This window comes from Quercus robur, chromosome 6 (genome assembly GCF_932294415.1).
Source record: "Quercus robur chromosome 6, dhQueRobu3.1, whole genome shotgun sequence".
Taxonomy (NCBI): Eukaryota; Viridiplantae; Streptophyta; class Magnoliopsida; order Fagales; family Fagaceae; genus Quercus; species Quercus robur.
This window is the reverse complement of record NC_065539.1, coordinates 35,216,124-35,228,228: the sequence shown is the minus strand read 5'-3', so window position 1 is coordinate 35,228,228 and position 12,105 is coordinate 35,216,124. Positions and strand designations below refer to the sequence as shown.

The 12,105-nt window shown below is 33.2% G+C and overlaps 2 protein-coding genes across 3 annotated transcripts; one reads left to right on the top strand and one right to left on the bottom strand.

Annotated features, from left to right (window-relative positions):
• Nucleotides 1-616: 616 nt before the first annotated feature.
• Nucleotides 617-7,725, top strand: LOC126688585 (uncharacterized). Of its 2 annotated transcripts, XM_050383331.1 has the most exons (11): nt 617-768; nt 896-959; nt 1,202-1,356; nt 2,827-3,096; nt 3,379-3,508; nt 4,865-4,972; nt 5,094-5,196; nt 5,287-5,412; nt 5,894-6,087; nt 6,367-6,459; nt 7,470-7,725. In XM_050383331.1, exons 2-10 carry the CDS (start codon nt 907-909, stop codon nt 6,455-6,457), a joined length of 1,230 nt encoding a protein of 409 aa, XP_050239288.1. In that variant the 5' UTR covers nt 617-768; nt 896-906; the 3' UTR covers nt 6,458-6,459; nt 7,470-7,725. The 2 variants fall into 2 exon arrangements, with proteins under 2 accessions (XP_050239288.1, XP_050239290.1); XM_050383333.1 differs by lacking the exons at nt 617-768; nt 896-959; nt 1,202-1,356 and adding an exon at nt 2,083-2,384.
• A 1,099-nt stretch (nt 7,726-8,824) lies between these two features.
• LOC126688584 (50S ribosomal protein L28, chloroplastic) lies at nt 8,825-10,577 on the bottom strand. The gene is made up of 2 exons (XM_050383330.1): nt 10,239-10,577; nt 8,825-9,159 (listed from the first exon to the last, which is right to left on the bottom strand). Exons 1-2 carry the CDS (start codon nt 10,489-10,491, stop codon nt 8,927-8,929), a joined length of 486 nt encoding a protein of 161 aa, XP_050239287.1. The 5' UTR covers nt 10,492-10,577; the 3' UTR covers nt 8,825-8,926.
• Between the last annotated feature and the right edge of the window lie 1,528 nt (nt 10,578-12,105).

The following is a 12,105-nucleotide window of genomic DNA, read 5'->3' as shown; positions in this document are numbered from 1 at the left end:
AAACACAATGTCAATCAATGATATAAAATTATCATATTCCAAAGATAAAATTTCAACAAACAAAATGTGCACATAAAAGAAATAGTAAAGGAGAGGAATGGAGAAAGTGAAAGCAATGTGTCGCTTAGGAGGGAAGGAGGGGTTGGTTATTGATATTGGTTGGTGTGGTTAGTGTAGTTTCCGAATTGGAGAGCTATTTGGATTTTTGACTAGGAAAAAGTTAACAAATGCTCCTAGTTTAGGAAATATTTTTAAAATCTTTTTATGAAAAATGTAATTAAATATTTATATATTTCCTGTGAATTAGTGTCAAAATTTTTTTAAAATAATTTATTAATAATTGCCCTCAAAGCACCCGTTAACATGGTAAAGTTGGCACTTGCTAATTGGGTGGGGTGGAGCTTTGCATCGTATTATCATGGTTCACCGGTGCACCCAATAATCTTTCCTGTCCTAAAGAGAGCATCACAACCGTCAAATTGAAATACCTTTGTCTTTGTCTTTGGTTACTATAAATAAATCAGATATGTCAATCGTATACCCAATAAAATCTCAAAAAGTTTTATTTTTATTTTTTCTCAAATTGGCGCCACACAGAAAATTCTAATTCTTTCTCAGAATCAGAGTTGGCACCGAAATAAGGATTTCTCAGTGTTGAAATAAACCTTTTTTTTTTCTTTTCCGCTTTCCTTTTGGATTTTTCATGCTACTACTTGGTAAACCCTATAAACCCTACACCACACGGTTTTAGGGTTTTGTGTTACTCAGGTCGGTAATGACTTATGAAGTTAGTTTATACTTCATATATATATATATATATATATATATATATTATCATCTTCCTTCCTCTTCTTTCTTATTGTTTTCCGAATACCCATTATTTTTCTCTTTACAGGTTTCTTCAATATGGTAGACGTTCAAGGACTAGTCAATGAGCTTGTCTCCATGCTAAGAAGAAGGTAATGTTCTTTTATATATATATGTATGTATATATTAATACGTGGGTATGTACGTACGCTTCGATTCTTGGTTGAACCTTACGACTTCGGATATAATAAAAAAGAGGAAAAGAATATATGTGGTCTACTTTTACTAACTTATAGTTGGCTTAAAAAATTTGAGGCTAAGGTTTTGTTGCCGTTGTTCTGAGATATATATAGAGAGATGATGTTGTTGTTGGGTTGTGTGATGATGGCTGCAGGAAGGTTGAGGGTTCGCGTGCAACAGCTCGGCTGACAGCTGAGTTGCTTCGTTCAGTGATATCGCAATCGAAACTGCCGGCTACAAACCAGCCCGCCGCTCTCATTGATGCCGTAAGGGATGTTGGAGGGAAATTGATTGCTGCTAATCCCATTGGTAGGTCTTTTTTAATTTCTGTTTTGCTGCTTGAGATTTTAATCAGCACCAGAAGGAGAGGGTGAGTTTTGCACTCCCTCGTATATTGGGTCCTACTCCTACAAGTACACCCATTAGTATATAATTTATAGTATGATTTGGAAGGTTAAAAGTGTGTTTTGAGTTTAAAAATGCTATTTTGCAACAATAACTCATCATAGCTTTTTAAAGAATCCTTAATGATGCAACCAAGCCACTTCTGTAAGGAGTTAAGCCATGCTTTAAACCTGAAACTCTAGTATTTTATTAACTTTTGCTTTTGAAACCTCCTTAACCAGTGCTGTTAAAAAGCCTTCTTATATTAAACGGGTTATTTATTTTTTTGGAGATTTTTTCTGCCCTTGAATATTAATATCCAATTTTTCGTATTGCTCTTATATAATTATAAGATTTTTTTTTTAATAAAAAATTCATCTCTATTTTAAGTATATTTGTTAGATCATAGTTGATAATTTGTTATTTGAAATTATAGATATCATTATAAATTCTTATATATGTTATCATTGATATGGCTTATTTATTTACAGACAACTTTCTATAGTTACAACATCATTTTCACATACTTTTTTTTTTAAACCTTTTTTATAATTTAAAAAATAAAAATAAAAATATCTACAAATATGAGATTAAGGTTTCTTAAAAATATCGTAACATGATAGTGCTAGAATTGTCAAGCATAGAATTGTCAAGCTTGGTGGTCAGTGGTGTACATTGGCTGGTCTAGATCCCAAGTTTCCACATCACTCCTTAACTTTTTTGGACGCTTCATTAAAATCAATGACTCAGCTGAAAGACAATTTTGACCATTTGTCAAATTCACACAAAAAGAGCCAAAGCTTAGATTAGACCATGCCTGTAATTCTAGGAGCATTGTAGGAAGCTTAGGTTATGAGTCTTTGGATGAGCCCAAAGAACACATTCTTAAGAGAACATGTTGGAATCATGTGTTCCAATTTGTAAAATAGGTCACATACAAGAAATCATGTCAGGTAGATATTTCAAGTAAGTTTAGGACTCCCTACGAGAACCTTCTTCCCTTCTACCCAATTTTAGGAGTAATTAGAAAGACATTGTAACTAATCTTGATTCATTAAAAATAAATGTTACCACTTAAGGATTTAAGGGCATATACCTATGAATTATATGCATGTACTTATTCATGCTTGTATGCATACAAATATACATTCGTTTATGAATAACAACTTGAGTAGTCTCAACAACTTGGATTAACTTCTTGAATATGTATACTTCCACATGCCCATTCGTTTGCACACACTTGTGTTATAGTTGCCTAAAGTTGATACCAATTGACTTTGGTTTTTCCTGTCCGCGATATATTTGAAAATTATGATTCGAAGTTATGCTCAGCTCTCTTACAAAAAAGTTAGCTTGTTGCAAATTGATGAAAATTTTCTATCTTTTGGATTACAGAGCTTGCTGTTGGGAACATCGTGAGGCGTGTTTTGCATATAATCAGGGAGGAGGATCATTCGAATGCAAGAGATGCTGTTGAAGGGTTTAGATTATCTGTAGGAGGTGATAATGATTATATAGTTGAGCAAGATCACCTAAATCTATCAGTTGCTGCTCAAAGTTCTCTGTGTCGACCTTCATTGCATGCCCTTTTAGAGCGTTCTCCTAACTCTGCAACAACTTACTTCACTGCTACTTCAGAGGATGATTCTGAAGAGAAAAGCAAATGTAAGCTATCACAGTGGCTTGTATTCAATGAACTCTAATTATGACATCAAATCAAAATATGAATTAAGTTTCTAACTTTGAGAGTTTTTTTTTTTTTCCTAGGTAATAGAATTTTTATTGAAAAAATGAACATCGTATCGTGTTCATGATGATGAACATTCTGGACATGATATATTATTGCTGATATATTACCTTGAGTTTACATAAATGCTAAATAGACATTATTGTTGTTTTGATTTTAAAAAAAAAAGTTATATCCAAAAAAATTATATCCTTTTTCAGCATTGGATCCAATTGCAACGAGCTTGGAGTTTAGGCGTAAGGTCATCTCAGCAGTTAATGATCTCATTGAAGATATAAATACCTGCCATTTGGTGATTGCAGAACTAGCAGTGGAGCATATACATCACAAGTAATTACTATTTAAACTTGATATTATCTTTCTCCATCAAGTAGCTTTCGTTAAATCTTTAAATTTACATCCAGAAACATTTTTCCCCTCGATTGCCACTTTGAATATGTTTATAGATGTTTTCTTTTCTGCTTATTTCTTCTACTGTAATAATTTTTTTTTATCTTGCAATGTTTTTTGCTCCAAACAAGATATAACAGAGGGTTTTTAATTTGGTATTACTCCTAATTATTTTCATCTCTTGCATTTTCAGGAATAGTTCTTTTTTTTTTTTTTCTTTTTTTCTTTTTTTCTTTTCCCCCTCTCTTAATTAATACCAATCAAGAAAGTCATAAAATCAAAACTGAGCTAACTTATATAAGATGTCAGAGCAGACTTGGCTAGGCTATGGATCTCCTTATTTCTAGATCTTTGGACATTATTTATACGAGAACAGAAAATATCATGGATGTCTAACATCAAGACTATTTCTGCAATGTACTTATTTATTAGATAAATAGCCGCAATGAGTTGATCTACCAATAATTTTTCTCTAAACCTCTTGAGAGAAGCTATTGATATGCGAGAAGGAATGATGGGGGAAAGTAAAATATGTCAAAGAGGCACATCAATCATAAGCTAAAAGTAATTTCCAGCCCCCTCTAGGGGCCAAATGAGATAGCAGCTTGTCCTATTTTTACATGCCTGAACAGGTTTTGTCTGGATGTTTACAGGATTTGTACAAAAGCACAAAACTAGGCAACCTTGCTAGTTGGGTGTTCATGAATCCTCTTTAAGAAGGAAGCCTTCACTAAGACTGTTGATTGATCTCTTCTATTCCGTTAATTATATTCTATCATGTCATTTTAAAGTCTATCCCTTGAATCTGGGTGGTACAATGCATCCCCAAGTTTTAGGAGATAGTATTTTATATGGATAATGTAGTGGCACTAAAATTTCAAATTGCATCAACCATGGTTGGAAAGTTTATGTGCCCATATCATCATTGGCAAGTTCATACTTTAGAGAGCTAGTCAATACATAAATAGAAAACTCTAACAAATCTATCACAATATGATCTGCATCAATGAAACTATATATTTCATTGTTTTCAGAATACCCTCTTTCAGCTTTCTGACTAGAGTAGGTTTAAAAGCCAGTTGTAGTTTTTCTATTTCTAGAAATCTTTCTAGTTGAAGTGGAGCTTTGCTTGATTTTTAGTCTCTCTAATTGGTTTTCACGTATGGCTCTCTTTGTTAAAATTGTTTAGTCATTTGATAATCTTTCATGTATGTTGCAAGTATTTGTTGTTTATAGGCTATAGCGGTTTAGTTTTTTCATTCAATTGAAATATTCTTTGCCTTGTGATTATTACAGTGAGGTGATATTAACATTCGGTCGTTCAAGAACAGTGAAAGAATTCCTATGTGCTGCAAAGGAGAAAAAAAGATCATTTGGGTTATTTGTTGCAGAAGGTGCTCCAAAGTTCGTACTAGACACTATCTATCTTTACCACAAGAAAGCAATTGTTTAGTCCCTTTTTAGCTTAAGACCGATTTATTTTACTCTTTTTGAAATGATTTGTTGCAAATTGGTCATTGATTAGGTACCAAGGGCATCTTCTTGCAAAAGAGTTGGCTGCCAGAGGTTTACAAACCACAGTGATTACTGATTCTGCTGTTTTTGCCATGATTTCCAGAGTGAATATGGTAATTATTGACTCTGGAAGCTTTTTCTATTCCATTATGGCTGTTATTGGAAAGAATTTTAATTGTTTAAACTAAAAATTGTCATAAAAGGTAATAGTTGGAGTTCATGCTGTGATGGCCAATGGCGGGGTCATTGGACCTGTTGGGTTGAATATGGTTGCACTTGCTGCACAAAAGCATGCCGTTCCATTTGTTGTTGTTACCGGTACTCACAAGGTATGATGGTATGATAAAACGCTGTTCATTTATTGAAAGAATGTGTCTCACACGGACATCTTATTGCATAATATTCTGTATTACAAAATTACAATTTCCATCCGACTTCTTTAGTCATAGTGTGATTTTTTCATAATCCATAAAATTCCTCCTTAAATATAAGTATCAGTTTTTACCTTTTCATTTCAAATCATGTTGCAACAACTTGTTTCAAGAATTCATAGGAACACCTGGGCTGTGTTGTGTTCTATTAGCACTAAAGAGCTCGAGTCAACTTATGTCAAAACTTCTTAAACTTTTGTTCTGACTATATGGTATCAAGTCCCATTCAAATTTTGATATGGACTAAATGTCATATGCAGCATTTTTGAATAGGATGTGGAATATTTTGAATTATTGATACCAAAAGGTACATTGTTTTATTTTCTACAAAAAAGCTTTGCTTATTATGATTTGTGTAATGCTGCCTTGTTTATGACAGTTGTGTCCATTGTATCCAAACAACCCAGAAGTCTCGCTGAATGAGATGAGATCCCCATCTGAAGTATTGTCTTTCGAGGAATTTTCAGATTGTATGGATTATAGAATTGGCACTGGTGCTCCTCAACTTCATGTTGTCAATCCTGCATTTGATTATGTTCCCCCAGAGCTTGTTAGTCTTTTCATTACTGACATGTAAGACTGTTTTCCATACTGCTAGTATTGAGAAACTTTCAAACACCTTTTTCCTTCTTGTTCTAAATGTTATTTTCTAACTTACCAAAGAAAATTTTCTTTCTGTAGAACTCATGTTCTGAAATTATCAAATATATCTATAACTAACTTCTTTTTCCATTCATAAATATGATTAAAAAAAAAAGTCTCATCCTATTAAATTATTTCTAATATCTATGATACTTCCTATGTATGAAATGTATTCATTAATGCCCTGATTATGCTTAATTTCTTTTGCAGAGGAGGGTATTATCCATCATATATGTATAGGCTTATTGCTGATTATTACTCTTCTGATGATGTGGTTATACAACAGAAACCTGCTTCCTAAAAGTAAGTTTTCTTGAAGCCTCAACCATGTTGGAAGAGATTTTGGTTATGTCAGTCTGCATGTATTATTTATGTGTTGTAGTCTGCATCAAATACTCTCTTCTTGTAATCTAGATTTGATGATTGTAAGCAAGAATCCAAATATCAAGTACCAAAACTTTCCCACGGTTTGCTAAATGATTTACATATTACAAGTATTCTTAGAAGTTAGATATTTAAGATTTTAGTGATTTGGTTAGTCTATGGTGAAAACCAGTACCTTATAATAAACTGTTCATGATTGTAATCACAATTTTCAGTCCTAGTGTTATTTAATCTGGATTTGATAGGGGGGATTATCGCTTCTAAAGAACTGGAAAGCCAAAAGCAGCTCTTTTCTGCTTATCTGTATTCGTTGAACCTCATATATTACAAACTTGATAAGTGTATATCAAGACTTAGCTATACCAGTACTGACTACTGAGTCAGTGCATGGGAGATATACCTAATGTCAATGCCACTACAGATCGCAAGCTTGGTATTAGCGTCAATTAATTCTAACCATTTGTTTCCTTTGCAAAACTCTAGATATCAACAGACCTCAATGGGATTGTACTACAGACACCAACCATAAAATGTAAATTCCTCAAAAAGATGAAAAACAAACTGTACACAGGATACTTCTCTTATGAAGCTTCACTGCATGCCATGTACCTGAATTCTCAAATTAATAAGCCAAGATTAGTAGCAATCCAATATATATTTCTTGTAGTCCATTAATGTATTTAATTAAGAATACAAGCAATAGTATACTAGATTCATCAGAAATTCGCTATTATGCATGCTCCAATATTGTTAGGGGTATGGCTTAACATTTTTTTATAAAGCCGCGAGTAGGGGTTTGTGATCCTCAGGCAGTATTCACAAACAGATCTAATTTGGGTGTCTTAAGTGACATAAAAAGTTTTAGTTTAACATAATCTTTTAATGTTAGTCATATTTTGATATGTGTTGATTGTTTGTGTCTGGTGCAGATCAAGGAGGTGATACTAATTAGCGGACAGAAAATTAACAGGAATTTGACTACCATTATGATTCATGATAAGTTTATGTTAGGTCCAAATTTCATGGGCAAAGAGAAGCCCCTTGTTAGTGGGGAAGAACTACAGGTTAAAAGCATAGATAAAATTTCAAAAATTGATGTTACTGTTAATAAGGATGAACTAATGACCAAATTCATTTGTAACAAATACATTCAAGTTTTCTAGAGATTTTCAGTCCTTTATGTAATAGTACAATTGCTTTTCAAGTTTTTATTTTTAATTTTTATAAAAGATTAAAAAAGTTATGCACACACCTATGAGTTTTGAATCCATGGCCTCACCCTCAATCTTACTCTACAAGAGAAGGAGATGGCATTTAAAATAGAATTAATTAATTGCTTTTCTATGAAATATTAACCCTGTTTCTGTTATTTTATTTCAGTGTGAGCCTGTAGTTATGAATAGTCCTGGCCTTTCAATACATGCATTAGTAGTTACTTGTTCTTATCTTTAATCAATCTATGAGTGGGCTATACAATAAGCAGTCTTCTCCCATTCAAATCCCTTCCCTCTTGGAGGTGAAGGCTAATTCTCTCCCCTTCCCTTGCTTCTGTTTGTTTCTGCTTTCTTTTTTTTGTTAATATATGTCTTATTCAAAAAAAAAAAAAATCCCTTCCCTCTTATGCTGTACATGATCTTCACCTTGCTAACGGGTAGAGATACCAATTGCTACTTCAGAGAGAATGCAGCGATTTTTTTTTTCAATGATCTTTTGTCATTGGCAACAAACATTAAAAGGCAATCTCTCAACCTTGAATTTGACCATTTCCCTTAATTATGACGGCTGATTAGGTGAATAGTTAATAGAGAATTAAACATGACATATACGGGAGTAGTAGAAATGAAGAAGAATTTGTAAAATGGACTGGGGTCGGTCAGTTCCTGAGGGAGTGGGGGATACGTGCCTATGATCGTTACCTCCAATATTTTAACAGTTGGAACCAACTCTTCCAACAAGAGCGAGCTCTTCCTGCAATGTCTTCTTGTTATTTACCGAGGAAAGCCATAAAGAATGTCATCCAGAACACAACAATTCCTCCTGAAATTAAAGGGTGCAATGCAATTGTTATTCTGCAAAACTTTTAAAATTTCCATTCTGCGCCGTCTTGGTTTGGCATCAACAATGACGGAAAAACCAGGACACATGGCCAATGATATGATATCGTATTCAAAGATCTCAAAGCAATATAAAATCATGGATCCATGGTCCCATGATTGCTTGCAACAAAGAAACATATAAACTTTTAGGCTTGTGTGAATAAAATTATTCATTTAAAAAGAAGATCAACAAAAAAGTGATGCAATTTATATTAAAAAATTATTGCAAAAATGAAGTAACTAAACAAGCTTATGAAACACAGACAAAGGCTATTAATAAGGGCCACATATTACTCCTTGCGAAGATCTATTCCCGCCTTCTTAGCAACAGCATCCAGACCGTTCTTCTCTATGGTCTTCAATGCCTTGGTTGATAACCGTAGCTTGACATAACGTTTACCAGCTTCCCACCAAACCCTTTTGTACTGCAGGTTCACAAACTGCAACTTCTTTGTCTTATGGTTTGAGAAGGAAACTTTATTGGCCCTGTTCGCCTTCTTCCCAGTGAAGGGACAGATCCTACCTGAAACAATAGACCAAATTAGGAGATAAGTTCTGAAAAAAGGGCACTAAAATGGTCATCAATGGTAAAGACTAATCACTGTTAGAAGTATAGGAAGTCATATAAGTACATACGCCTACATCTTTGGATAAATTATCAAGAAATACTACATCTTTCACATTTTAAAAATATATCAAATAAAATATGTGAGCGACTGTTACAATGCAAGCCGTAAACAGATATTACAGCACCAATTTCACATAAATTGCTTCAGCATAACGCTCAAACTCAACCCCAAATTTATTCCATTTAGCCATAAAATTATAAGCTTATGCTATGAATTCATAGATACTTACTAGGCTTATTCAAAATCTCCCCCTAAATCCAATCCAACAAGTAAAGATTACTAGTACAAGCTTGGTAGTAATCGCAAAACCAAGTCAAACTAGTAGTACAAGCTACATTGAGGCTTGTTCATTCCAATTTTTATTAGCAAGCCTTGCGTATGCAAAGCAGGGTACTAGCACAAGTAGTAAGTGAAAGAAAATCAATGATTTTATCACTCAAGGGTTTTCTAAATTCCACAAAAAGATAAGCTTTTCCATACATTATTATGTTCAAGCATACAGATTTTGTTAACTTCTTTACCTACACATAATTTATGACGAAAAGGCTCACTCCAACTTGATTATCCTTCCCCTAGTACACATAAACATTAGACACCAACTTGCTTTAGGTTTCACTTCCCTAGACCACCAACGTGGTTTGCGCGTAATTGCGTGCACATTGCAATAAATTCAAATTATAAAATAAAAAAAAAATTGTAGTCTCGAAGAACTCTGGATACCCACATTAGCTATACTAAGCTAATTCAAGCTAGAGATTATATAAAGCCTTGAAATTTTTTACTAGTGGGCATTTCTTAAAAAAACAAGAAATTTGGGTTACATAAACAAAATATGTTATGCGAGTTGAAAATGTATAATTTAGCTATGACTACAACATTGAATGATTCATCAGCGGCGTGGTTGACAACATATATGTACACAAGTGATTAATCCAAAAAACATGTGAAAATATTGAGAGGTTGAGAAGTTTACGGGCAACAATAGGTTGGAGAGGAGGTGTGAAAGGTGGAGCAGTGATAGAGTGAGAGAGGTTGTAATCTGAGATTTTGGTTCCGCTCAATTGGGAGGTCAGGAACCCTAACTCCGACACCGACACCGACACCGACACCTTGGTCCTCAGTGAAGAAGAAGAAGAAGATATCGGGCTAAAAACTGGTGCTCCTGTTCTGCGGAAACATAGAGTGGAAGTTGAAGTGTTTCCAAAACACACTGCCGATGCTGCCATTGCTTCACTTTCTCTCTGTGTGTCCTCTTCAGTTTGAATGGATAACGAATTAAACGAGATTGGCAGATAGATAGAGCCTCTTATTTTCTTTTCTTTTTTTTCTTTTTTCTTTTTTTCACATTCACAGTGGGGTTGCTACTTACTAGTTACTACTAGCTACTTTGCCCAAGCTGGCATGTGAGGCCCAGCCCAGGATTGGTTTTGACCACAGAGTACCGGACAAGAAAATAGTACCAACACATTTAAAAAAATTTTCATGCTAATTTGTTTCTTGGTCTTTACCCAAAAAAAAAAAAAAAAAAAAAAAGAAAGAAAAAAGAAAGAAAGAAAGACTACTCGATAATCTGTATGATGCACAAAAAATTTAACATAATATGATTTTTTCTCTCTCTATATATAATATGCCAAGATTTTAATGAAGTGTTTAGAATCTAAATTCAATTAACAATATATTTAATATGAGGATGTTCAAAGCACCCCAAAAAGATGTACCAAGTCAATTGTATGGTCCACATCGATCTAGCCAACATTTACTTAGGTCAACAATATAAGTTGATTGATTAATATAGTAATCCTCAAAAGAAGTGTTCACTGACCCTCCTCACATTAAAATTTATTGTGTCCTAACAAAAAATCATCACATTTTATGGATCCCTAGGTCCCTATTCAAACTCCCACCCATACCTAATCAATTCCAAACCTTGCTTTTGAAATGACAAGTCATTTGGTGAAGACAACAAAATGGCATGTTGTACTTGATAAATAGATGACGTTATTGTTAGTGTATGCTTATTTAATTTGAGTGCAGCATGCATGCCCTTGTGATTTTAATCACACCTATCAATCTTGCTCTTTGCTTAGAATGATTTTAAGAATGTAAAAGAGATGAGATTAAACGGGATACATAATTAATTTTTCCCCCTTTCTTAGTAAGAAAGGAAAGATGAGATGGAAAATGGGGTGAGCCATTTTCTTTCTTAACCCACAAATTTTAATCCCTCCAAATTGAGAAATAAAGTGCGAACAAAATATAAGAGAAAAAAAAATTATTATTTTAACCCTCTTTTAAAAACTAATGTAAAAAAATTAAAATAAAAAATTTATTTCTTATATATAAGAACAAAGTTTAGCTACAAAATTAGTTGCAGCCTAAGGCTACAACCTTACTCAATATTTCTTTATTGGAGGTAAATTTTGACAAATCCATCATTAGATTACATCTTCTTCTTCTTATATCCTCCATGCTTGCAAAATTTCTAAAAAATTAAAGACCAATAGCTATGTCATCAATAAATTGTTTAAATTGCAAGTTTTTGTAATTTAAAATTATGAATAAAATATAAGCTTATATATTACATAGTAAATAATATCCGATTTATACAAAATTTGACATGTGTATCAAGAGCGTAAAGAATATGTAATTCAACGGTTAAAATTTTAAAATATGTAAAAATATTTATTTTATTAAGTAAGGTTATAGCCTTAGACTATAACTAATTTTGTAGCTAAATTTTGTCCTATATATAATAGGGATAAAATAATAAATTGCTACAAATCACTATTTCTTTCCTCTCATTTTCCTTTCCAACTAAGTAAAGGAAAGAAACTACTATT

What these genes read in the sequence shown, in the direction of transcription:
- LOC126688585 (XM_050383331.1), top strand. Translation starts at nt 907, where the DNA reads ATGGTAGACGTTCAAGGACTAGTCAATGAGCTTGTCTCCATGCTAAGA. An exon ending in GTCTCCATGCTAAGAAGAAG is followed by an intron (nt 960 to 1,201) that starts GTAATGTTCTTT and finishes TGATGGCTGCAG; the next exon opens with GAAGGTTGAGGGTTCGCGTG. An exon ending in GTGGAGCATATACATCACAA is followed by an intron (nt 3,509 to 4,864) that starts GTAATTACTATT and finishes TGATTATTACAG; the next exon opens with TGAGGTGATATTAACATTCG.
- LOC126688584 (XM_050383330.1), bottom strand. Translation starts at nt 10,491, where the DNA reads ATGGCAGCATCGGCAGTGTGTTTTGGAAACACTTCAACTTCCACTCTA. An exon ending in TCTCCAACCTATTGTTGCCC is followed by an intron (nt 9,160 to 10,238) that starts GTAAACTTCTCA and finishes CTATTGTTTCAG; the next exon opens with GTAGGATCTGTCCCTTCACT.